Source organism: Falco punctatus (genome assembly GCF_963210335.1).
Source record: "Falco punctatus genome assembly, chromosome: 3".
In the NCBI taxonomy this organism is placed as follows: Eukaryota; Metazoa; Chordata; class Aves; order Falconiformes; family Falconidae; genus Falco; species Falco punctatus.
Window position 1 is genome coordinate 31,166,193 of NC_137582.1, and position 27,934 is coordinate 31,194,126.

General features: G+C 41.4%; 2 protein-coding genes across 10 annotated transcripts in view; both read right to left on the reverse strand.

Moving 5' to 3' along the window:
* LOC308060559 (neural-cadherin-like) overlaps window positions 1–3,854 on the reverse strand; it is a 61,782-nt gene extending 57,928 nt beyond the window's left edge. For 3 of the 4 annotated variants that reach the window (XM_080379450.1, XM_080379449.1, XM_080379451.1), the window contains exon 1: window positions 2,688–3,854. In XM_080379450.1, the coding sequence (XP_080235576.1) occupies window positions 2,688–3,723 (1,036 nt within the window). In that variant the 5' untranslated portion in view covers window positions 3,724–3,854. Of the gene's footprint in view, window positions 1–1,892; window positions 2,426–2,687 lie in introns of those variants that run through there. The other variant, XM_080379452.1, reaches the window with a different exon arrangement.
* A 7,044-nt stretch (window positions 3,855–10,898) lies between these two features.
* Window positions 10,899–27,934, reverse strand: part of DPY19L4 (dpy-19 like 4) — a 73,038-nt gene continuing 56,002 nt past the window's right edge. For all 6 annotated transcript variants that reach the window (XM_080379555.1, XM_080379552.1, XM_080379551.1 and 3 more), the window contains 8 exons: window positions 26,863–27,021; window positions 25,073–25,192; window positions 23,845–23,965; window positions 22,330–22,386; window positions 19,860–19,942; window positions 18,029–18,161; window positions 17,429–17,587; window positions 10,899–14,209 (listed from right to left, as the gene is read on the reverse strand). In XM_080379555.1, the coding sequence (XP_080235681.1) occupies window positions 14,045–14,209; window positions 17,429–17,587; window positions 18,029–18,161; window positions 19,860–19,942; window positions 22,330–22,386; window positions 23,845–23,965; window positions 25,073–25,192; window positions 26,863–27,021 (997 nt within the window). In that variant the 3' untranslated portion in view covers window positions 10,899–14,044. The remainder of the gene's footprint in view (window positions 14,210–17,428; window positions 17,588–18,028; window positions 18,162–19,859; window positions 19,943–22,329; window positions 22,387–23,844; window positions 23,966–25,072; window positions 25,193–26,862; window positions 27,022–27,934) is intronic.

A 27,934-nucleotide genomic window follows, 5' to 3' on the forward strand; every position in this document is an offset into this window, starting at 1 on the left:
TGAAATATGATCGACAAAGTCCTAAATGTAAAGCTTCTGCACAGTGCGTACCAGTATGTATCGCAGCATCAGAAAGGACAGCTGTGAGTGGGGCTCACAGTGTCCCACCCCGTGTAAGTTGGTAGCAAGTATGAGAACCTGCGTAGGTGCCTGTAGGTGTGGGCAGGTGTGCATGAACAGAGGGACTTGGAAGGGAAAGGGAGCTACGGTCCGTTCAACCCTTTCCCAGCTCCCCCAGCCCTTCCACGCTGAGGCTGTGCACTGTTCTGATGGTGCAGTCAGTGTTTCCGGGATGTTAAATATTCCAAAAGAAAATCTGAATGAGGAAATGGAGAGGTTGTAGCTCATATCTTTGTATACAGAGTCCTGTCTGAACTCCAGGTCCCAGTCCCACAACTACACCCATGCGGAGCCCAGAACAGCAAGGCTTTGAGAGACAGCGGCAACCTGCCAGATCCCTAAAGAAGGCGCTAACTGCTCTGTGTAGGTAAAGACAATTCACAGAACTCATGCAAACCTCTTTGCGATGCACAGTCCATGTACCAGGTGTATATTCAATGGGAGAAGAACTGTATCTTCACAGTGCCAGCTACAGTGGCCCCACAGAACAGACGGCAGCCCCATACACATCCCTGCTATCAGTATTACTGAGCAACAGGTAGGATTCTGAAGGTTACTATACTCTACATGCAGTTTATTTCAGTATTTCAACCGTGTCCATTAACACTTTGTCTTTCTAGAAATGCAGTTGCAAGAAACAGTGCTCTAAGTTACTATCTGACTTCCTTTTTTATTATTTTTTTTTGAAGTACCAAAAAAGCTTTGCTTTTCTTGAAAAAAACACAAGCCCAAGACACACGCTTCACTGGAGAAGCAGCACCTGTGAAACGCCTAAGTCCATTCACAGCTTTTACATAAAAGATGGCAATTAATAAGGGTCCAATAGTTTTGTTTTTCAATTAATGAGAGGATTAAAAGTTTGGCACATGTTCCATAATATCGATTACCATGTGACCCATTGTTAATTATATTTAGTAAGAGGCACGAGAAATGAGAAGCAGACCAAAGTTAATTCTGTTTGGCTTTAGACAGGTCACCAGGTTTCTTCAGATAAAAGACCAGATGTTTAAAGCCTCCCACCATTTCATTACCTTCCTGTAAAATAAGCAGCCAGAAAAAAATTCAAAGTGCACGACTGTATGAAGTTATGAGGTAGTTTTGATTTTCAAAGTAGCTTAAAGGAGTGTCTAAATGACCTTGTCCCACTTGATCATCAAATTCTTTCTCCCTGAGGCTCATCTCTTGTCAATATATTACCAGTGCACAGACAGTGGTACAAACATGCTGTACAGCACCAGATCAGAGAGGACAACACGATGAATCATGTGTGCAACACTGCTCACAAGGTTATTTGCTTTCATTATAAATAAGCAATATGGACAAGCAACATGTCACCTTTCCAACTCCATCTTTAGCTTGAACGGGAAGTTCCACTTTCAGCATCAGGCTATCTGTTTAAAGTTAGCACCTAGAAATACCGTGCAGTGGTTTCATTACGTTAAATGTTTCTCGCTTGCATGACACAGCCCATTCCTGCAAGAGTGTCTCAGGAAGGCGGCTCAGGGATCCTCAGCCTGCTCGGTGTGCAACGGTAAAGATCACAGCCCCCAGCACACTCCAACACATCGGTTTTCCTCCCAGCTCTATGTTTTGCATTTCCTGAGCATTAGGCTGCAAACCCCACTTACAGAAAACTATAAATATTCCCCTATAGTGAAGCTGTAAACGTCTAAGAAAAAAAACCAAAACAAAACAACAAACCTCAAGCAAATGATAACCAGTAACATTAACAGAGACCTGAGCTACAGTGACAAACACACCCTAAAACTTACTCCGAGTAAGGTGAAAGTAACAGGTGGAAAGGACAGCCCTTGTAGCCGTAACACCTCAAGCTTAACATGGTTTAAGGAGTTTAACAAGCCCAGCCATTCCCTTTGCTGTGTTATTAGGAGAACTACACAGCCCAGCAGCTATCAATGTACAGAGGATTTACACAGCGGTCCAATGACGTCCCCAATTAGTATCCTACGCCACCTCCTAGGATACCAGATTCTGCCTTGAGTTTTCGCTTGCCCTAAGCTCCCTGACGGCTGTTTTGCAGCCGCCCCCTCCCCTGCCCATGCTGCAACTGACCCCCGCACCGCTCCCGCAGGGGGGTCCCCAGGCGGCCGCAGGTCTGTCTCCGCGCTGCCGGGGCAGAGCCACCTCTCCCCTCCCAGGTCACGGAGGGCCACAGCGAACAGCTCTGCGCAGTCCCCCCGCTCGAAGACAAGCCGTGCCTTTCTTAACGAGCTTTAACCGCTTGTTAACGCAGAGCGGCCCCCCACCACGGTCCTACAAAAGCGAACCTGCTGCGGCAAGAACTCCTTACAGGAACGTAACCAGCCCACCCCCACCCCCGTTCCCATCGCTTCCTTCGAAGGCAGGCGGCACCGGCTGCACCGGAGAGGAGCCGCCCCATCCCCACGCCACCAGCCCGGGGGGCAGCTCCCACAGCCGCTCGCGGCCCCCCGCACCCCCACCTCCTCCAGCGGCCGTGCCCGCTCGCCGTGCCTCCCCCCGCGCTCGGAGCGACCCCCCCTCCCCGCCACTGCCGCGACCCCCGCCCGGCCCAGCGCGGCCCCTACCTCGTCCGCCGCCGCGGTGCACCTTGACCAGCACCTCGGCCCGGCCGCCCGCCCGCAGCTCCCGCCGCAGGTACAGCCGCCCCGACGCCCTGTCGACCCCCACGGGGGTGGCGCCGGGGGACGCCAGCTCGAACCAGCCGCCCGCCGCCCGGTCGCGGTTGCGCGGGACAGTGAAGACGGTGTCGCCCACCCGCGCCCCGGGGGGCAGGCGGGCCGTGTAGCGCCGGGAGCCGGGCCCCGGCGGCCGCTCGGGCGGCGGCAGCGAGCGCACCCACCGCCGCCGCCTGGCCCCGCCGCCCGGCCCCGCCGCCCGCCGCCCGCGCACGGGCAGGCGCAGGCACCGCGCAGGGCTGCGCAGCGGCCGCGGCCGGCCGTGGTCGAGGGCCGCGACGCAGAGGCGCAGGCGGCGCAGCCCCAGCAGCGAGCCCACCGTCAGCACCTGCCCGCTGCGGGGCACCACGAAGAGCTGCCGGCTGCCGGAGCCCGGCGGCCAGGGCCGGTAGGTGAGCCGCGCGTTGGCGCCTTCGTCGCCGTCCGAGGCGCGGAGCCGGGCCACCTCCGTGCCCAGCGGGGCCAGCTCGTCCACCTCCAGCGGCCGCGCCAGCCGCAGGCGCGGCCGATGGTCGTTGCGGTCCAGGACCCGGACCCGCAGCAGCGCCTCCCGGGGGGCCCGTGCCGCCCGCCGCCGCCGCAGCCGGAGCCCGTACTCGGGCTGCGCCTCCCGGTCCAGGCGCTCGGCCGTGCGGAGCAGCAGCAGCCCCCGCCCGCCGCCCGCCCGCCGCTGGAGGGAGAAGCGGGATGCGCCGCCGCCCTCCAGCGCCCACTCCCCGGCCGGCTCCCCGGGGCCCAGCAGCCTCCGCAGCGGTACCCGCAAGCCCCGCACCCGCGTCCCTGCCGGGCTGTTCTCGGGCACCTGCCCGGAGAAGCGGAGCAGGCGGGGAGCGCCGCCGCGCCACAGCCCCGCCGCCGCGCCGAGCAGAGGCAGCAGCAGCAGGAGCGGGAGCCGCCCGCAGCCGCCCCGTCGCGCCCGGCCCATCCCGCTGAGCGGAGCGGTACTGCACCGCGCTCCGCAGCGGGCACCGGCGCCACGTGCAGGCGCGTCCCGCCCCCGCGGCCGGTCAGAGCCCTGGGCGGGGACGGGGCAAGGCCGGCCTCGCGGGGGGTGGGTGGTGGGAGGAGAGGTGGGGATGATGGGGGTGATGATGGGGGTGGTGGGAGGGGAGGTGGGGGTGATGGTGGGGATGGTGGGGGTGATGGTGGGGGTGATGGTGGGGGTGGTGGGGCCACCCCGCCCGGCGCCAAGCGTCCAGCAATTCCGGGCTGATTCCTCACCTGCCCTGCTCCCACAGGATTCCTGCCGGGCCCCTCTGACTGGCAGCCCCATTGCTCCCGGCCACCCCCTACGAGCAGAGGAGCTGCACTTCCCGGGAGGTGACTTCGGGAACACGGGAAACCTCCGGCTTTCCTTAGCATGTATGAAAATCCCCAGCCAAGCTGAAAGAGCAACTGGTAAAAGCAGCAGAGGGGAAAAAACACCTGCATAAAGGAGAGAGGGCCTTGGAGTGCTTGAATCATCGAAAAATAGCAGTGACCAAGCAGATGTAGTTTCCTGATGTGAGCTGGGCTTGCCTTGGAAGCGTGGCCTCTCAGGAGTGCACGTTCAGGTTACTGCTGCTTCAGAGAAGATGCAGTTTTGGCAGAAGGGGGAAAAGCAAAACGTGTCTCAGCACACAAAGTGACCAATAGCACCGAGTGTCACATTTAAAATTTCAGGTTTTGGGTGAAATATTTTTGGGAAAATAATAGCATGTGCTGTTCTTGAGAGCAATACTGAAACAGTCCATCTGAATCAGGCGAGTAAACCCATCAGTCCTGCCAAACATGCATAAAACAATCTGGGCACGGGAATCATTGCACTGGTTATACTGTGATCAATGGACGTGTGAATCCAAGCCAGACCACTCCAAAGCCAATGGCTCCCCACAACTTGTCAAACCAAACATTACTCACGTTCTCATCACTCCAAGCACAAGGCCCAGCAGTGCCTTCCAGTCCTGCTAACAAACAGGAACAACAACATTTCCCTTCGCACAGTGATGGGAACAGCTTAGGAACCGCCTTTTGTTGAGCCTCTGCATCCAGCTGATCAAACTGTCTTTGTATTTTTCCATTAGAAATGCTCCCTCTCGCTGTTCCAAACACAGGTTTGCTGGTTTTACCAGAAGGTTGTTAAGGCAGCGGTGTCTGTTGCCAGTTGTGGTGTAGTTCCAGTGATGACATACCCAGGCTGGAAGCGAAGCTTTGTTCAAGAAAGCCTGAAACCATTTTAATCGGCTTTAGTCAAATATTACAGGCAGCAGCCAAAGGTGACAACCAAGTGCTAGATCTGGACCTCTGTCACCTGGGGAACTACCAGTTTTAAGAAGAGGTGATTGTTGGGGATCACATCACGTTACTACAAGCTGTCAGCCTTTATTTTACCCTAGCAAAGTGAAGGAATTATTGTTTCTAAAAATCAGCATAATGTGAGATATCAGACTGGGAAGGCAAAAAAATAATACCAAATATTTTTAAGGAACTGTTTCCCAGTAACAACAGGAAAGTGACCATCAAGATCCATCCACAGTTAACATGCTGTAGCACGCTTTGAGTGTTTTATCTTTACTCTTTATGCCCTACATAAAAATAAAATGGGAATAATTCCCTGCCTCACAAAGGCACTAGAAAGCTCATTCAGTTATGGCACTTAACGAGCCAGCCAGGCAACCCGAATCAGTTTAGGATGTGTTCAGATCACTGCCGAGATACAGCAAAACACACCCTCTTCTGAAGTGTGTGCTGTTCTACTGGCCTTATGCAAGCTCTCCATAAGCAAATTAAATCCTCTCAAAATCAAGTCCCCAGTTTTAGCCTGCGTTACAAGACCCTTCCTTTCCTCTTATATTCACACTTTCAGAAACACAGTTTTGTCTAAAGCCTGTCAAAATATAAACTGGATTTTATTTACAGTACTCCCTCGCACCTACGAACCCACAATACATTGATTATCACATCATTTTGGTGATGTAAATTTAGGCTTCTGCTGCACATCGCTCCCACTGGCAGAATTTAGGGCACACCTTACAGAGCAGAAGCAGCGGCACCTTGCCACTGTGGAGACTTACTAGCACAACTGTGTTATCTTCAACTCCCAATTCACAAAACCTGTGCTATGACAAAACAAATATATATATGTGTGTGTGTGTGTGTGTGTGTGTTTGTGGACACAAATCCTACCCTACAATTCAAAGAGATGCATAGACACTTAAGGTGCGCTTGACTGCTGTTACCAGCTCTACAATTATGTGGCTGCATCCCAGCCAGGCGCAGCTGAAACATCGCTCTTACTGGTGTCAGGCAGTCATATACACATTAAATATGTGTTTTGAAATGGTAGAAGTTATTTATAGTGGGCCATTTGGATGTTCTTTGAAGCTGTAATGAAATGAAAGGACCAAACTGCATTGTTTTGTTGGAAATAGGAAAGTATTGATGAAAAAATTAAACGCCTCCATCGGTCTTTTCAATGAAAACCATTTTTCTTCTGGAATTGAGGGGTGGGGAGGGAGGTCCATTTCAGCTGGCAGGGATCAGGGAAATCAAAGCACAGGCTTGTGTTTGGGTCCCTTCAGGGTCAGTGGGTGATATTCTGTCCTAGTAACTGCTTTGAAAACCAGGAAAAAAAAATTCCACTCTTCACAATCGACCCTACGTGCTCATCAGGGATCAATAGACAGCTAAACAGTTTAAGGAACGCTAAGGAATTCTCAAAAGCTGTATTATGTATGTATATGTATGTACAGTATATTTTAGAATGCTGCAAGACTGGCCATTGTGTAATAACCTCATTTCCTTCTCAGGACACTGCCAAGAAAACAGTATGGTTCTTTCCATGTAGCTGTGTTTTCCAAAGGATCTTGACTCTTCCTGTGAAACTGAAGCAGGAACCACAGACAGAATGATAAATTCAAGAGGCAACTGGAGTAAGGATAGCGGGGATGGCTCTTGGCTCCAATAGGAAACACCACAGAGAAAAAATCCATATAAATAAGCTACTTAGGTACCTTCAGGACACTGTCAGCTTCTACTGCCAAAGAATCACAGTGAAATTTATTTTTAGCGTTCTCTAGCAAACTTTATCTGGTAAACCGACGACTGTGAATTGCCACCCCTCACTCTAAGAACTGCTGTTCCAAGGCCAAACTATCGGCAAGGCCCGCAGCCTTCCTCTGGCCCTCTCTTGCAGCCCAGATGAGTCCCTTGAATGCAACCAGCAGTTCAGACCACAGCTCAGATCATCATAAAACGGGCCAGCTTGGGAGGAGAAAAAAAGAAAAGCGGGGGGGGGGGGGGGGGGGGCGGGGCGCTGCAGAAAAAAGCATCAGTGCTCATCTAGGTGTCAAGAATGCAGAAATAGATGCAAATTACACTCCTAGTGTGTGTTCCAGAACTATTTCTCATGATGAAATTGAAACAAGGCTTTATTTCAATGTACCTTTCTAAAATTGCATAGCCAGGTGAATCACTTCTGCAGCAGTGATTTTCTATTGCTCTCCATAGTTGAAGTTAAGTGAACCAAGGAAACCCCAGGCGCCTTTCCCAGCATCCAGCAATCACTCTGGGAGGATTGGAGCACAGCTTCTGCGCTCGGGCTCTCACAGGCAGCGGAACATGACGCAGTGAAGAGAAGGTGGCTGCATTCTTGCCCGTCCTTTGTCAGCTTTCTTCAGAGGGGAGAATGGCTTAGGGCATCTTTTTATATTCACCCTCATCTTACAGAATCTACTGGTATTTATTGCAACAATGTAACAAAAAAACCCCCCACAACCAACACCCCCCCCCCAATTCCACCTTAACATGTTTTCAGTCTTTCTGTAACCACTCGGTATAGCACCGTCAGGAGTCAAGGCTTGCCAGCAGACACTGTAGTTACAACTTCGAAACAAGAAGAAATTCCATGGCACTGTAAAGCTGCTCAAAATTCTGAAAGTGAACGTGTCTACTGCTGTTGTGTTATAACCTACTGAAGAGTTCTGTAATGCTCTGTATTACTTTACATTTGTATATTCTAGATGTGCAATTTAATTCATAATGAGATGCATCTCATCTCATTACTATTAAAAATGTCTATCACACTTGTTACCTAAGCAATCTGAAAGCACACAGGAATTGAAGAATGGTAGTCTGGGTCACAGCAAAAGTTGGAAAATCTGGGAAACCGGGCCCTAGAAACAGACTACAGAGCTACCATTTAGGGTGAAAAAACCCCAAACCAACAGCAGATTTACCTAACACCTCTCAAACATTGATTATAACCAGAGTATGTATTTTATAGATACACACACACATACATACACACTTATTTATATAAACATATAAATATAAATTCTATTATAAATAATAGAATATTCTGTATCTCACAGCTGGTAACCATGGTCTCAGTTTTGGATAAAGACATGGAAGAGTACACAAACACCAACATTTATTTCATGGTACCAGGAAGCTCCATTCCCCTTTCAGCTAAGTATTCACAAAAGCCTGTGTGCGTGAATTAGTGGATAAACTTGAATACTTCAACATCAACATCAAGACTTCTTGACTGGTCTAAAAGGAATCAGTCTGAGGAATATTCAAACTCAGAACCATTATAAATTAAAGATGTAAATACACATTTTTAGGTGTTATGTGATCATATTTATGAGAAATGCTTCATAGGGCATTTCTACCATCTTCAGAATATAACTAAAATAATCTCAAGGTTTTCATATCATTACACAGCAAATTTTATTACAAAGCAGTCTGCATTCAAAGATTTCACCTCTTCTAATATCTTATAAAATGATAAGAGGCTCCAATATATGTAATCATGATCTGTAAAGTTGATTAAAAAAAAAAAAAATCAATAAGCATTTGATGTTGTATAGCAATTTATTTCCAGGAGATATGCTTGCTGTAGGAGGATCTTTAGGGAGAAAGTCCGAGTTCAATAATTCCATATGAAGCACCTCATATTTTGCCGCTCAACCTCATACCAGTATGTCCCAACAGGTAGTCACAGTCAGCCTGACATGGATCCAGTCTGAGCAGGCTGCTAATCCTCATGAGTTGCAAGAGTATTTATGCTGCCCCATCGCATCAAGACAGATATTTGAGATATGCTGTGTAGTCTTCATTTGGCTGAAAATTGCATAAGCAAATAATACAACAGAATTAAAAAAATAATTCTATTACTGCAACAGAGGAAGAAGGTTAATTCATTATGAACTACATGTTTTTTTGTGAAAGGGTGTATCAGACTTCTCAAAAGAAAGCATAAAATGGTTTGTGTCCCAAACAAGCCACACTTTATGGACTTGGCTTTTATTACAATTTTTTTTTTTTTCACAGAAAAAAAGTTTGTCACAAGAGAAAAATATTTACTATGTATACGCTGTTTCAATAAAAAACTATCCAAGACAACAAACAGGATAAAAGGAATTGGATTGCTTAGATTTGTTATTAAATAACTGCACATAGATATGTCCATATGTCGTATACACTACTGCTAAATGTCACTGTTCACAAGTAAAGCACCACCAGTAATTCCTCTGCATTACTGAAGAAACAAAGTTTAAAACTTTGAAAGGCATTAAACACCCACCTCTTTTCCATCAAATAAATAGGTAACCTTAAACATCACTTGAAAGGCAGAATTACATATATTTAACTGCGCTGAAATCACAAATATGTCCAGATTAATTACACATTCAAACATCTAGTTGAGGTACCAAACAATTCAGAAGATCTCTGGGCATTGCTAGCTCTGCACCTGGCATAGTAAGAGTACAGCAACAGAATGATGATGTTCTCTTTTAGCTGTACTGACGAAATAGAAGTGATCACTAAAATGACACACGCTGCATGTTTTAGAATTCCCACTTTCCCTGCTCCTCACCACCCCCACCCGCACACATGCCCACCCCAAGTTAATTTTTAAAGAGTACTAAAGGCATGATTACACAGACTTACGTTGAGGTATTATTTCACATGAAATATTGCTTGTATTGGAATAAACTCAGCTTTTCTTTCATCCTTAATACCATAGTACCCTTGAGTCCACCTGCCTGTCAATATTCAGGAGTTTCATAGATTCAGCCACCACCAGCGGTAACAGAAGTTACTCATTACAATTCTAAAACACTGTAGTAAACCAGACATCTCTAAATACAAACACAACACGCATGCCCACACCTTCACACAAACAGCCTACGCTTCTCCCAGTAGATTTTTGGTTAGGCTAGGTTATACGAAGTTAACAGCACTCATTAAAAAGCGTTTCAATGACAATTTACAATCCCTACCACCTGATCTCGCAGCTCCTATTCATGCATATTGCACGGGAAAGCTGATGAAGGGTCACAAGATTTGCACATTTGCAGATGACTTCGTGAAAGTAAGATCCTAGGAAAAAGATCTGGTCCCTAACCTTCTACCTTTCAGTAAACAGTAATGCCACCAGAGCAAACAGTCTGAAGAATTTTCAATGCCTGTTAAACCCTTTGGCCCTCTTTCCTCCATATTTGTGTGTCTCCTCCTTACTCCCCCAATGAAAACTGCCTTTAAGATTGTATTGTATTAAATTGTAATTCCATTTACTTGCAAGAAATAAAGCCAGTGTTTTTTTTAAAATAATATGAATAGAAGCTAGTGTTCTGAAATGCCTTTACTTAATTAGTCTCAAACAACTCCTGGCAAATCTACCAACCGCATTCAAGTATGTAATTCAGGACATGAAAGAGCATTTTTTTAAGATTAAGACAAAACTGTATGTGTCAGTTTAGCTGTGGCTTGATTAAAATTTATTCCACAAGTCTAATGGTAACAGGTGAGTGCCTGAAAATACTGTACTTTATTTATTCTTTCAAGGGAATTTTTTTGCATTTATGACGACCAAGCACATCAGAAATTGGAAATATGAAGGAGGAAACAAGCCAGCAAAATAGCAACACAAATTGCTATGCAAATTCTCATTCTTCCCACTGAACATCTGTTAGATGGCTGGCATACATCCTAGCTGCACCACTCACTACACACCAGCATTCTTCAAGGCTGGGGTATTATGACACAATGAAAACTCTAGAAATCAGAGGGACAGGAATTAAAGAAAAAAATCTTCACAAAAAGAAACACAAATTGAGTTTTTTGTTTGTTTAATAAAAGCTTGCAAGGCACATGTTTCAACTGAATTGCAACATCTATCTACAGCAAAACAGATCAAAATTTGCAAAACATTCCCCCAGCCCTTTCAGGCAGTTAAACCTGGTTGAACACCAAGCTAGGGTTGCGTGTACAACTCCAAAGTAATTACGCCCTATCGCTGTTCTTCTGAGGGATATCATGAAACTTACTGTTTATTTTTCACAGAAGGTGGAGATAAGAATAGACAATATTTTTGCTAATCCATAGCTGGATAAGAAATTCAAGTTCATAATTTTCTAAGATATGATTCTTCCAGTCATTCATTTAAAAAATGTTGCCTTTTTACTGGAACAACAGCAATATTTTTCCCACATAAAAGGCTGCTCCTGCTACTTAAGGCTGCTGTGCCAATGGTGCTGCAATACAATTTTCTCTAATATAAAAAGCAAGGTAAAAATCTTAAATGATTCTCCTAAAGCAGAATCAATTGAAGTATCAAGAATACATCTTAAAAACTATGACAAAACTAATAATAACTATGTCACAGTTCAAATAAAGTTCAACATGTTCATTTAAACATGTGTAAAGGCCAAACTACCCTACAAGATAGTTTTCTTAGATGTACGGATGGTCTCATTAGTGTTTTTTTGACGTGTGCTCTACATGTAAGTATTCAAACTACTATCTACGTAGTAATGCATACATACAGCATTGCGGTAAACATATGTATGCGGTAAAAAACAACAGGCGGTCAAGGATAGTTAAATATTGCATCTTGGCATGGCAGTCTAAGGCATGAAGCCGTAAGCTATGCGACTTCATCCACCCAAGTGCAGTCGTAACCCTGAAGTTTGCTACCTGGAATGCCTTATTGCTGTTATGAAATGGTATTCATGAATTCTTAACTTCAGGCAAGTAAATGACTGACAGACATGTAATTCCTTGACAACGACTCAAACAAACTTAAATTGTATAAGGAACTCTAAACTTACTTCCAAATATTACATCTACATCTACACTAGCACATACAGAGAAGGTTCCTGCAGGCCTGCCATAGCTCAAGTTAATAAACTTGCTTCCACTGTTACATGGTAATTGAAAATTCTGAAATACCAGTGCAGTAAAACATATGCACTCGTGCATAAGCAAACAAATGCAGACTGCATTTGGCCAGACACACATACACACTGCCCCCAACACAACTGTATCCCCAGAAGGGATATTTACTTTTAACTTGTAACTCAGTTATACTGACAAATGTTTCTCTCTATGATCACATCCAGTATATTTATCTGAATATTGGTTTCAAATAAAACGCAGAATTTAACATCCTGTCAAGACTCATAGGCCTAAAAATGTAACTGAAAGTAAAAAACAGATTACAGACATCTTGACTTTTACAACAATAAAGCTTTTTTTCTTTTAAATCATTGCAACAGTGATCATAGGTTTTAAAAAACTGCAGCACTACCTGCAGCACTTACTGCAAAGTAAGGAAGTATATCTGTGTAGAGCAGACAAGAACCCCCACATACACCAACCTGCTGCAGTTCCTAATAATTCCAGAGTTAAAAATCTCTGACTTTGTATTTTATCAACAAGTGCAGTAAGGATCATTTTGCAGCTTTCATTTGCAGAATGGTTTGCAGATTTTTCAGTTGAGGGTTCCTCCTATTATGCCCGATCCTTCATCACGGATACATCACACATGGGCTCCAAAGAACTGTTCCCGTATGCCCGCTAGACTGGTCTCTGGGCCAGGTGTCACACAAATCCATAACTGCAGGTTAACTCCTAACAGATGAATAACCTCTTCCAAAACTTATGTCCTGGCTTTTTGTTCAGCTACGCCTACGTAAGCAAAGCTACCGTTACCTTTTATTGGATTTTCCACTCACACCACCAGGATTAGGCCCAGAGCTGGATATTCTCTTGAAGGTGTATTATCCAGCAACAAACAGGATGAACAGCCCATTTGTTACAAAAAATAGTTGTAGAGGAAAAGGGGGTCATACAAGGAAGACAAATTTGAGAGGGAAGCAAGATCGCAGAGTACTTTCTCCAATTTTCCAAGATCTCAGTGTAGTTGCATAATTGATATAAAAATAGATATGAAAAACTGTACCATTATTTATCAATGGTGGTGAATATAGGTTTTTACATTGCAGTTATGGCACTATCTTAATATAACTATCACATAAAAATTGAACAAAATGAGGATAACCCATCCCTCCCCATACACACACACACACACACACCAGCGCACACACAGAAGGGGTGAAACAGAAGTGCAGAAGTCTCAGCAGCAAACCTGGTTGTCCTGCTACCCTTGTCTAAAACCAAGTATGGCATACAGTTGTATACTGGCCCGTTCTGATGGCTGCTAAGACACACGTATGCATACACACATACACATTGAAGCATGGAAAAATCCTGAAGACAAGTTCTTTCCAAACTGAAGATCTGATCTTGTTAACTCCTACTGCTAGGTCTAAGTCCAAGCACTTCCACCAACATGTCTCTTAACAATGTAGAGATCAGTGCCTTAATCTCTGGAAGTGTTGTTAAATAAAGGCTTCCTTATTTGATTTATACAAACACTATAGCTACACGTAAGATGTATGAACGTATGCTTCATAAACATAGAAATGTTTACAGTGGAAGACAGGAACAATGAAAACAACAAAAAAACCAAAACCCCCAAACACTTACTTGAAAAGACTCAGGATACCAATTGCTTTCTTGCTAGAAAATAAAAGCTATATCACTTAAATGAGCTCTTTAAATAATCTTTCTGCATTTACTGCAGTCTACCCACGTCAGCTCTCTAATACTACAGTTAGAAATTTCATTTACATGAAGATTAAGGTGGTTTGTATTGGGAAGAAAAATGCAAAAACATGGAAGACTGTCACACTTTGTAGAGACTGTAAAATTGACAAATTTTCCTGTTTCCTTCGAAGATGCTATCTGTGTCTGTTGATCTGTAGTTCAGAGAATTCCAGTTTGGTAAAATAAAGTTGTCAATACACTGCATGCGTGCACAAGTATCTGCAAAAATGACTTCCTTGATCAAAATGTGACTTTTCCAACTGGATTTCATTCACAATCAATCCTCAGAAAGAAGCTTGCATGCTTTTTCACGACTGGAAGGATATCACAGTGTTGATTCTATACACAAAGTAGGATCTATTCCAGTATACCCGCGTAAAATAATTCACATATGGAGAATAGTTCATTTTGATTTCATGACAAAATCGTCCATATTTTGAGTAGGCATAACTGTCACCTTCCTCACAAACCACCTGTCAGAAAAGAAGAACAACTAATTAAAATACCGAAGATAAGTGGTTACAGAACGTAATTCTGTATATTTAATTTACTTCTGTATTCTGTAAATTTAATTTACAATAGAAATTTAATTTCCATACTGTATGATTCCAATAAGCTGAAAACATATTCCCCTATAATTTGTTTAACCATCTAAAATAGCCTTTGAGAATTAATACCTTTGTCAGGATATCAGACGTTAAAATCAGTGTACTTTATCCATACAACGAAGCACACCAGCTGTGGAAATTTTCCACATGCCCCGTTTGCCCAGTACTTCAAACCTGACCTGCACATAGCATACCACCTATGTAGGGAAGGAAATTCTCAATTACTTTTTCCAGGCCAAGTAAGTTTGACATGCCGAATAAGGACTGAAGACACACACACGTATCACACTATAAATTCCAACCAACTGACTTGGAAGCAAACTGCTTGTGTGTTTTAGCATCTACTACCTGATATCCTTGAAGAAATCCCTTCACTACTCCTGATGGCACAAATTCAAGCTGGTTTAAAAAAAAGGCGGTAGGACAAATTCACGGAGAAAAATCTACCAGTGGCTACCAAACTCAAAGATGTTTCCCCTGAGCTATAGTCCTTCAGCAACAGACTACTGGAAAACAGCTGTCTTGCCCTATCAATAATCACATGCTCTCAGCCTCTGTCAGAAACAAGATACCAGACTAGGACTGCAGGACATGGTCCAAGCTAGGAAGCAATACTTTTCTTCTTAAACACAGCTATTTGGAAAACACATCCGCAGACCTGTCAAGAGCATAAGAGCATGTCCACTGTCTCACTTACTCTGGGAATAAGTTAACGCTGCAGTTTCCACCTACATGTGCACTAGCCTCCACTAGTTTGGAAAGTCTTGATAATCTTCCGATGTGACTTAGACAATTTTTGTTAGCAAGCAAACAGAGTTTTGTTTCAAAGCTTCCTCAGATGACACACTATGTCAGCTTGCAGGAACAAACTATGTCAACTTTCTGGGGGAAAAAAACCACACAAACAAAAAAACACACCCACCCCCCCTTTATTCCTGTTGGCTATTCCAATATTTTTTCTACAACTATCATTTTTAGCATCCAACCCAGTATGGACTCAGCCAGACAGGAAGCATAAGTGATGTTCATCACTAGCCAAACATCTTTTTCTAAAAATACTGAACACTCAGTTGTCTACATTTAGATGCACATATTAGTTGTTTTGTTACAGATTTAGATTACAGACATTCAGCAGAACAGATTTTAACTGAAACTTTCATAATGTACCTTCTTTTCTCCTTCTTAATCTCTCCACTATAAATAGGATAAAGCTTGTCATTTTGACAATCCTAATTACACAAAAAGAGTAAATGACTGTTTTTGTGTACTAACAGCATGGTGTGTGGCATTTATCAAAGACAGGCTCTTTGCACTGGATACTGTCTTTTGATGGGTTTTTTTCCCCTCTTTGACTGAAATTATCATCGCAAGCAATAACTGCTCTGAAAAGTACCGGGAAGTGTTCTTTAGGGTGAACTCAACAAACTGAGTGTTAGGAATTAAAGGACGAAGAAACTCATTCTGATATATGAATCAAACAAAAATGTAAAAACCTGACAGTAAAAATGTGCTGCTGAAGTTAGGATGAGATCGGAATTACGTGCGAGAGAGAGGCATGCAGGAAGCACTGAAATGAGAGATGCAGGGCTAAGAGTGAATGGAATCCTGAAATTGTGGTTAATTGTTCCAGCTGACGTGCTGAAGTATGAAGAGGAAACAGGAACTTACTCGTGCAAAAACAGATCTGAGAAGAAACTGAGAGATAACGTGCTGATCATCACTGATGGAGGTTATTCATACACACACACTCTGTTACAGTACAGTATATTGGTTACAACATGGAATAATCATGGCATACGTGATTTTTAGCAGCAAGGCAAAGAAAGAAAAAAGATAGATTTCAGCAACGCTAAGGAAGTTAGTAGAAAAAGAGACAATAAACTGTCCAGGAAACCTTCAAGTAAAACTGACACCAGTTGTACATTCCTAGGGAAATTCCAAGAGTAAACCCCTGAAAACGTATCGCCCCTATAATTATTCCTCCAAATGAAAGCAACTACAGAAATGAAATGCTTACAAGTTCTTTTGAAACATCTATCATTGAAAGTAGAGCTTATAAAATACCTACCACAGATGAACAGCTTGGGATTTTTCCCCAAGAACGGAGTATAGGACTATACACAAGAAACAAATGTATCTTCCCCATTTAAAAAAAAAAAAAAAAAAAAAAAGCATTCAACCCAAGGATTAACTTGGTGTAGTTAATACACAACAGGCTGTAATCTCAAACAGATGCTTAAATCCTTTTTATCAGTGAGGAAACTAACTAAATGAAGCTAACCTGTGACTGTTTAGAAGCAACTGGCAACACCCTCTCTCCTGTTGACCTGAGAATAAGCAACCAGACCCTAAGTGAGTTTAGGGCCACTCCTGCCTTTATACAGTCAAAACTTTTTCTGGATTCCCAGGAAGCAGATGAACAAGTGGTAATGAGATCACTTTATAAATCCCATCTCATCCCCTACTTCTCCAGTAAGAGCAGCACTATCAGCGTTCAGAACAGACACAGTGTGGCAATGACTGAAGTAGCTGATTCAACCAATCTTTCCACCACCTGTGGCTTAAACTATCTGTTGGGGTGCTAACCTATCTGCAAGGCTGAACCAAACAGACTTGTAACTTCATCAGTACCAAACAGGTTGTACTGAATTGAATGGCAGGCTAGTCCTCATCCCAGGCAGAGTTTTAGAAGAACCCTGTTTATTAATTTTAAATGTTTACCTTTAAAACTAGTAAAGAATGCCCTCTGAGGCAGGGCTTTACTGCTTTTTTAAGACCTCTTCAGGTGTTACAGTCTTAAACATTTACATATAGCTAAATGGCATCTAATCATTGGCAGAAAAGCAACACAGCTAGATAGTAATGTATTAGGAGGAGTTGGGGCAGTTAAAGAACAGTATGGGGTAAGATTACAGGTGTGGAAGAAACAGACAAACCAAAACTTAACTGATCACTTTTAAAATTTATGAGTCTTCGTCTACATGTCAATTACAATCAGAAAAATAAGATGAGCATTGTAAGAAGATTTTTTTAAAACGAATTATTTATGCATTCAAACATTAATTTTTTCTTACTGTTACTTACATGACCATTGGCAATATCCAATAGATCTTTAACTCTACATCCTCTTACAGGTCCCACTTCATTGCAAATTGAATCTTCAATAACCAGAAAATTGGCTTTGTAAGATGTAAGTATCTTATAAATATCCTCTGCTGACCTCTTTGAATAGATCTGATAAATCTATAGATTAAGAAGACATGTTCATGCAATGCAACAAATCAGTGACAAATTAAATGGGGTGGGGTGGGGGAGACGACTTATCTGCAACAACAAACTATATATGTACACACCAAGCTATAAAATGTTTGGGTTTTAAATCTCCAAAACGGGTGATGTAATGACCAGCTGAATGGGAAGTATTTGCCTCTGCTGATGGTGAGTTCTCATCTTACATACTCCAAGTACCCTGAAAAGTCTTCACAAATAGTACTTTGATATTTATTTCTGTCCAGAGTGAAGCACTGAGAATCTACTTGATACTCTCCTTCCCTGTTTGCTGGACTTCTGTGTCCTCCTTCCATTTAATATAATAGATACTTTTTTTCTCATTATATTCGGGTGAAGAGGAAGACAGGAAGACAGGTCCTGTGAGATGCCATATTTATAGAATTGGATACTCACATTTTCATTTCTTTTTAGAAGATCGTCATCATTATATAAAGGCAAGCTTGACACCATCCATCCAGTACAAAGCTTAATCACACCCATTAACTGCGGGCTGCCTGCAAACACAGCAGCCACAGGAGCCTGTCGTCTGCAAAAGCAACATAAACATACATGTTTGGGTACAGGATGCATTTCTCAAAACAATGTTTTAATTTTATACACTGTGTGAATCTTTTAAGGTGCTATGGTATGAATTGAAGTATACGAAGAAATCATTGAAGGTCTAATTACAATTGGTGTTAATGCTGCAGTGGGCAGTAGTTTCCTTACTGGGAAAAACTCAGACCTGCAGCAATACAGTTTGCAAGGAAGGCCTCTAGCTGTTCTCTTTCCCTCCCCTTGCAGTCCTGAAATGGATCAAACTATTGCTTTTCTGAATGGTAGCTGACTTGTGACAAAATAAGCTTGGGAGGGAGGATAGGTACAAGGAGAAACATGATGTTATGTTGTAAGGGAAAGATCTGTGATTATTTTCATTTGATCTCTAGGACCAGGTACTTCATCATCTACAAGGAAATAGTGTCATGATACAGAATAATGTCTACAGTAATTATGTTTCTGGGTTTGGTTTCATCTTTTGACTATCCATACTCCTGCATTAGTGAAAGAAAACAGTCACTGTCACACTTTATTACAGACTTTGGGCAATTTTTCATGCAAAGAAAATTCAAAATAAATTTATGCTATCAGAGAGAAAATATTCTATAATAATGACATTAAAATTCCAATATGGACATCTAAGTATATCCCTAAGAAAAAAAATATATCTTTATTTTCATTAAAGATATGAACAGCTGCTGCAAATAAGGGTAGTCAAATTGCTCCTAGCTGACTGAATCTCAGTGCAATTCACCATGATTAATTATGTACTTGAAGTGTAATATATGCAGACTAATGTAAAAGCCATTAGGTACTTGGCATTATTCCACTTGCTGCCTTGAGCTACAGCAGTGACAAACAACATACTCTACTATTAACAGAAAGAAGAAATTGGCTGGAACACCGTAATTACCAGCCTTTTTTCTGAGTATGAACAGGTTGACATTAAAGACTACATAAATACAGAAAATAATATGCTAAAAAAAATACAGTTAAAAGTAAGTTATCTGAACACAGGGGATCTAATTTTCAGAGAAGTGCAGTTCCTAATGACCTAGCTCTAAGTCAGATTGAATAAGGCCAGAATACAGTTCCAAAACTTTTGGTGAAAAGTGCATCCATGAAAATCACTTGACTTTGTATTAGCTATGTATATGGCTCAGTATGAACTATATAGAATAGTTCAGTATTTGCTATGCCCTGCCTAGCCAGACAGGTAAGAACCCTTCCAGCCTTCTGGTTAAAGGGGAAGTTTGAATCATACATTGCAGGTAACCTGACTGAAGTCTCTAAATCCTCATATGCAGGCATTTCATTTTACTGGTTCATGCACACAAAAATTTTAGTGTTTCTGTCCCCTGTTGGGATTACAATCAACATGAATCCTCTAATCTACTGAAAAATTAACATGGGAAGAACCAAGTACTAATATGTCCACCTTTATTAGTAAATTAGATATAGTAATGATATTAAACATGATTTGCCTGCATGTTTTAGGATCTTCTCCTCTTGTAATCAATGATAAACTCCTGTTTCTTTCCATGGGAATAATACCAAACTTAAAATACACACTTTTCCTCCCATACATCATGGAATGACTTAGCAAGGAAATACTCAGATTAAAATGCTGAGATAAAAATACCCTGACATAAAGCAGTAAAATAGAAATGTGGGACTTCATACTTACTTTATCCATGTCATAAGTTCTACTGTATCAGGATCATAGAACTCTTGTAGTTCTGAAAGCTCTGTCATTATCCTAGGGAAAAACTGATGGAAACATATTCAGTTACTTACAGTTGAGAAAAAAAATAAATCTATAGAGCATCTCATTATATTAAGGTCTTAAGTAACGCAACAGAAAGGGGTTTCATCTGAGTTTTCCCTCCTGATTTGTATTTTTGAATTATTTTGCAAAACACAGTTTATATTTACCTGATAGCAGGAGACTTTCTCCAAAATAAGTACATTAAACACAAGTTCTCATCTCTATTTTATTAGAATACTTATAATAAAAAACATTTTAAAACCCCTCAAGAAAGCCTACGCGGCAGCGACATCCATCAACTTAAACTGGCCTTAAATGCATCAAAACCATAGTTCAGGTCTTCATACGCAAACGCACATAAATAAGGACACTGAACCAAGAGGCTGATAAATCTCTCATGGTAAACCCGCTTGAGCAGGAGGGGTTGGACTTCTGTGACTTGATGGAAAGATGCTATGCAAGCAGGACAGGAGAGAAGAAATTTCCTAGTGAATTTATGTTGGTAATCTGCCCTGGACTTTCTTCTAACTTTTACTTCAATCACTGCAGTGAAGGAAAGTATACTATATTGTATCAAATAACATATCTCAGTTTATACTCTCAAAAAAAAAAAATTTGGCAAAAGAAGGCATCCTGGAAAGTCAGATCGAATGCCAACTCCTTCAGACCAGTCCAGATTGCAAGCCTGCGCCATGGCTTCCCTACCCCATCAGGTTTGAGGGGTGAAGGATGAAGGAACAACAGGTCCTTTATCAAGGCAGGAGATTTTGTCAGTCCTTGAGCCATTTTGAACATTTATCTAGAGAAGGCATGGCTAGAAGCTGGCCAGGCTTTAGGGGCTGGAGTATGTTCACACTGTTGTAAATGCTAAGGGAAAGCTACCGGATGCCAGCTCTATCTGGAAAGGGTAAATTTTACAGGTTATGCCAAACTAAAGGGACAACTTACTTTGGGACAGCCACAGTGGACAGACACTTGGAAGTGAAGGCCTGCTTTTAACTGAGGAGTTTCCACTCCCATTACCTGAACAGTTCAGCTGTCACTTGACAGCAGTCTACAACCAGACACGTTAGGGTAGTACAAAAACAGATGCCATATGTTCACATCAGGGCTCAAAGCAGTAGCAGTGCTGTTATACGTACACCTGAAATGCCCCCAGAACAATGGGACAGAAAGAGTAACCTCTACTGCCGCTCCAAGGAGAACCATCTTGACTTGGCAACCAGAGCCCTTAGAAAAATCTAGTTAGATGAGGGACTATGCCAGACCGAGTCAGAAGGCAGCCAAGCAGAGAGATGCAGAGCTTTACACTCAGCCATTTATAGACATGGTAAGAGATTAAGAGCCACAAGGCATTTGCACCGTCCTGTTACCATAAATCAAAGTTTCCAAGCTCAGGGATGAGTTATGAACCTGGAGCAAACTGTTCACCACTGCTTAAAAGCAAAAGCTGGATCTGCAATGGATGAAGCCCTCTAGAGTCCAAACCCCCACACTGCTTTTATAAAAAAATCTGAAAAAGAATTACTTGGTCAACTAAACTAGTTTCCTCTATTGTAATAGATTTCATAACTCTTTTTGAGCAACTAGCTTCTTTTTAGGAGAGTATCTGTTGCTCTGGCAGAAATGTGTAAAGAGTCAGATTACATTGCAACCAGAACTTCTAAGATAGATGTTAGAAAATCTGTTAAAATACTGTTGGTCAGGACTGGGTTTTATATTTGAATTCTTATAAAACCATTCAAATTATTTCCAAGCTGTATCTTGTAGCAGAGGGTTACACTTTGCAGGGTATTTCCCATGTTTTTTGCATTTACAGAAGTTTAAAAAATGATTTCCAAATAATCTTCCCTAAACTCTGCCTGTGCTTGCAATAAAGAACTAAGTATTTATTATAAACATGGAAACATCTGCAGCTTTTCTTCCCTGTAATGTAGTATATACATAATTCTACACAATGCTCTGCACAAAGGATTTAGCTCCATTGTAATTTGATGAGAGGTTTTCAAACAGATTATTTGTGTATGGCCTCCCATAATTTTACTTCCAACTACCCTCATTCCCCCTCACTAAAATCGAGATTGGGGCAACACAGTTTTCAATACCCTGAGTTTTTATTTGGCAGTATTTTCTCTGTTGAGTCAGTTTATATATCCAAAGTATAATAGCTGAACATAATAAAGTCTTCAATTAAATGTAAACAGTTCTTAATTACACTAAGCAATTGTTAACAAATTAAATTGTCAAATACCTCATACTGAAAAATGCGGATGACAGTCTTTACTTCACCATATATATTTCATTTCACCAAGTATATTTCATTATATTTGCTCATCATTTTGACTCACATTGTGCCTACATACAAAACCCACAAAGGTACGTTTCTTACCTCTTTCCACAAGCTGAACCCAATTATCGTGGGAACTGCCATACTCAGAATAAGAGCCTATAAAATACATGTTAGAAGAAATGGATTATGCACTGTTCTCCGACCTTGGACTATCTGTTGATTCTGCTCATACAGTTGGCTACATTTATGCCTGAAACCTTAGAGTGGCAGTAAGTGAAACTTTGTGGTTTTCTACCAGGCAAAAAAACTCACCGCAAACAAGAATTTGCCTAATTTGTTGGGGAATAACTTATTTGTCCCATGATAACTTTACCATCAATATTAGGGATGGTTAATTACTACTCAAATAACAATGATGCAACGTGCACATGACGTAGGGAACAGAAGAAAAGTGAACACCTCGCATAGAAAGGCTATGAGATAATCTGAGAAAGGGAAAAAAGTATGAAACAAGCATTTCAAACCTCTGATCTTGTTGATGCTTTTGTTCAGATTAACAGTATTGATATGCAAACTTCCAGAAACCCATTCTTCAGCACACCATCATTCTAGTCAACATAATTTTTGCTTTGCAAAAAGGAGAGAATAGCTCGCATGGTACAAGAAACATTTTATAAGGAATGCACACAAGATGTTCTCTTGATAATAAGCTATTAATGTATCCACTGTGTTAACAGTAAAAAAAAGCAGGTCTATATAGCAGAAAGCATGAGGTACGCAAAAGAATGTGTTTACCATTTTACACTGTCAATGCTTCTGATGTAACAGTGTATGGCCCTTTCACAAATGACACAGTGAATCTCTGCTCAAGTATAAAACATTTATTCCTATAAGCCTCTCAAAATTTAGGTAAGTAATATCCTATACTTAATAATTAAAAAAAAATGCACAGAACAGCTAAAAATTGCACAGAGCAACTCTCAGCATATTAAGAATAAAGCCAGGCTTGGAAGTGGGGAAGCTATTTGCATTGTAGCACAAGCTCATTTTCAGTTACAACACTTCTCTGTAATTGCCACACATGAACAAATCTTATACAAAGTTAATTCTGCTTACCATTTCTTAGGAAGCAGCTTTATTCTCAGCGATTAAATACACCTAACTGCCACATTTTCAGCCTCATTTCCTAGTGAAACGAGGCTTATGTCGATGCTATGCACGATGCTTGCCTTGCATGCCTGTACTTTTCCTCCTGCACTACTCCTAAAAACCACATGACCTTCTGGGCCAGTCTCAACTAAATATGACAGAGAACTTGAAGTCTCAAAGACTTGTTAAAAGAAATCAGATGAGTGAAAGAGAGATGCAGACAGGTCTGCTTCTTGCAAGGAAAGGCTGTAGTGTAAACAGAACTTTATCACCAGGTACCAGAGAACATATGAAAGCACAGTATTAAGAATGAAAGGCACAGAAAAAGCAGACTATATGAGATCTGCTGCTCACAAGAACTACGTGTTCTTTTAATGGGTTCTTCTATAGGCCTTAGGTAATTGTTTTTTGAAAAGTTACATATTTGCTAGCTCTAATTCCCAAGACATCGGCAACATGTCTCACCAGCAATATCGGATGCACAGCTTTCAGTCGAAGCCACTTGAAAAGCGTCATCCAAAGTTCGGGAGAGCACACACCAAATGCAGCAAGCATGCAAACATAAGGCGTCCATAGATATTTCATTCTGAAAAACACTGAAATAACTTAGTTGGGACTCTGTGCATGCCTCTGTATTCAAGCTATTTATGAAAAAAATCTGAATATTTTTATATGTCAAACACAGTCTGGATGTTCAAGCAATCTGAGATCAAATTTGATGGCACTGAAGGGTAAACTGAGGAAATCTCTAGCAGAAGAGCAGGCATCTGATTATCTGCTGCAAGATGTAGGAGCAAGATCCAAGGTAAAAGATGACAAAATCCTTCACAGAGTTCAGGGAAAGATGAAAGAAAAATCAAAGAGACTGGTAAAGTCCACTTGGCTGTTGCAGTTTTCCAGCCAAGCAAGGATAAAAAGCAGCTATTCAGCAAAGCTGTACAGACACTCTGCTATAAGGGAGCTCCTGAAGAAAGGAAAGGAAAATATTCAACAAACAACTTAAGCTTGTCTGGTATTGTCTGCCTCTAAAAGATAGACTAGTGAAGTTAAGACAACTACACGGTAACACAACATTCTGCTCACTTTAAGAATTTGTGAATATTCAGATTTTAGGATGATGAGCATAACACAAACAAGTCTGCCACCTTCAAGCTGATTTAGCTGAGAGCCAAGATCAGAACATCTACCACACATTAGCTTCTCTAGCTTTAAGGACTAATACAATACCTTTGGAAATAGTTTTGCTACTGCTTTAACATGTCAAGCAAAGGTATACTTCATGCTAGCCTAAACACAACAAGATGGCTAAGAAATCTTCAGTGTCCCAATATTCCAGAACATAATGTGTTCATTAAAACACTACACAAGATCTTGCTAGAATACATTATTAAAAGAATTACAGCAGTTCTACACTTAAACACCATAAAGAAAGTGATCAAAATTTGCTTCATGTCTTGGATTTTGGCTGCATTAAAGCTTGGAAAACACATTAAAGAGACCAAGCACAATTCATCACATATCTGTACCCAATTTACAGTCAAAATGATCTTTGCTCTCTCCCCTACTGACTAGTACCACTATAAGCCAAACACATTTCTGAAAAGGGGTGAATTTCAAAGGGGTGAATGGTGTATCATGTCCAGTTAGGAACTCTCTGTTGCTTTCAAAAGAGATACATCAAAATCAGACTTACCCTTCCAAACACATCGCTAGACAACCAAGTAAAATTGTGTGAATTACATGATAAACTATTTCTGGCCTCTCTCCAATTCGACCATCCTCAAGTTTAACTGTCTCTTTCAGTGGTTCACCACTGCAGTTGGAGAAAATGAGACATCACTTAATTCAGACATTATCTCAGGCAAAGGTGCCAATAAGAATACTTTTATGACTGTTAAGTCAGCAGTACACTGAGATCACTGGGTGTCACATCATACAATACTGTTGCACTGCTTATTTGGGTTTTGTACTTCATCAATGACCTATCAGTACCTGCTGTCCCTTGCTTTAGACTGTAACCTCTCTGGAGCAATGGCTGTGAATTCATACAATGGGATCACTACCTATGACTGTAAATCCTAAATTAAGGTAATTCAGCACCAAAAGACGGCCAATTTAAGAGCATGCACATTCCACAAACATTTAGATGAAGCATGCTGTACAGTCATTCTAAGTAAGTTTCTTCATATCATTAGTTTGGTGAAGAATTATGGAATCTGTAGGATGATAACTGAGTATGGAATGTGTATACCATTTTATGACAAATTAAGATAACAAAAATAGTTTTTAGCCACATTATTGTAAATTCCAGTAACACATTATAAATAAAAATCATAACCAAAAATCTTACTACAAATGAAATAGCAAGGCGCACAACAGATAACATTTTATTCTACCAAGATGTGATTTCAGGTTACAATTATATAATAAGTTTCCTCACAACAAATGGAAAAACATTTGAGATTATTAACTGCTTCAAAATTAAAAAGATGAAGGAAGATTTATTTTAAGTTTTTCTTTAAACAGCTGTTGGACATACTGGAGTCACTGCTCCTTGCGAAATAGTAAATAGCTAGTTCAACCACTAGCAAAAAAAAAGACATTTGTTACATTGTTTTGAATATACTATCACACATTCAACCTGACAAACATTTTAATTTATAGGAGTATAATTTTTATTTATTATAAGTCTTTGTTCTTGAAAAATACTGTTGATTTTTTGCTGCAGACAAATGAGAAATTTTCCGTAATACCTGAGCAGTTACACCACTCATCCACCAGGAAGAGATAATTTCCTAGCCATTGAGTTTCCAAGACAAGTTATGCTAGGATCTACAGTGTTGCTATTCTTAGTCTGTAAACAGACAGCTCCACTACCCCTTCTCTCAAGGGAACTGTGAATCACTGTGAAACTAAAAAAACAATTGAGTCAGTTTTACTTCATCTCTGTTCTGAGCAGAAAAGGTTGATGGACCTTATCACAGTAAAAAAGAGTTTAAAAAAAAAAAATGAAGGATTAGAAATCTGAAATGCTCTCAACTCCACCCATCTCATCCTTCACTATATGTAAACTTGGAAAAAAAAACCCACAAAAACCAAACGCAAAACTGAGAAACAAAATCTCTAGCAACAACCAGATAACTTTGCTGCTCCAAGGGAAAAACAGACAAAACATCCTTCTCCCTCAATAGGAAGAAACATAAACATATCACAAAACATTAGCCAGAGCTACGTAGGAATTGCACCTATAGGGAAACAAACCAATGACAACTCCCTGTCCTGACTGGAGGAATGATCAAGTTGTTCCTCACTAAAGGTCTTTCTTTAGGAGCCTCTGATGGGCCCTTCCACTGGTGCTCACACCCTGGCAAGCTCAATGGTGCAATAAACTTCAGAACAACAAACATGATGACCATTCACTTAAGACATTCATAAACCTCTTATTTTTAACTTCTTATTTTTCACTATAAGTAAGTTACTTACCAAATTCTCCTAAAAATGACCTGAGTTACAGAAAAAAGGCAGATAATTAATACTAAAATATAGAAAGGCAACAGCGATGACTGTGTTAGTCGCAAAAAAAAGTCTTGGGAGGGTGCCTGAAGAGATTCTTGACAAAGGAGCCAATTCATTGTAAAATTCCTAGTAAGGCAAAAACATCCCATTAAAAACAGTAACAATACCCCACAGATTAGAGAGAAAAAAAAAACCAACCCAGCACACAGCCAATCACAGTTTAACCTATTCATGTCATAGAAAACTATTTGAAATTCATCTTTGAGAAGTCATCTTTTTATCATTTGAAACCACTTTGGAAGTACCCTTTAGAGTGACTGTCAAAAGCTTATCTTTCAAAAAAGAATCTGTCATCTGAAGAGACCAGACTACAACTCCTTTATACCACAAAAACCCAACCTCCCATGTAACTCCATTAATGGAACCACAAAGCACTTCGTTTTCAGTGGATTAAGACTTTAGAGATACTGATGCAAGAAGGTACACTTGTCCTCCTTCCGAACAGGGAGATGAAGGGAAAGTGGTCATCTGAGATCACAAACAAGCCTGAGGCACAGCCAAGAATAGAATCCTTAATGCTGAAATTCTAGTTCTGTAGCCGAACCCACTTGATCATTCTTCTTTCTCAAATAACGAGCAAAAAGACTATATACTCTGCCAAGAAGCACTATCAATGTGTATTCTCAACTGGAATTGGTGCAGCATGTGATGCCGTGAATGCATTGTTGTCTCCCTTTGTTTCGCTTTCCTCCCTCTTCTCTTTTTCTTTTCCCCCCAAGGGAAGACTAGAGAATGGAACCACTTTCAATTAGACATAATCAGTTTAAAGATTAACAGTTGGGCATGTCCAAATTGCCCTTAAAATACAGATCTTGAAGTTCCTGTGCTACAAACCCTAATTCCAACCTACAGTTACACAATTTTCTAGGCATAGTTGCACCCAGTTTGTCTCAATCACTGGCTTCATTGCAGCTTGACAGCCTGGAAAGTGACATGTAGCAAGTCGCCGGGGAGGGGCGAGAGGGGGAGGAATAAATTC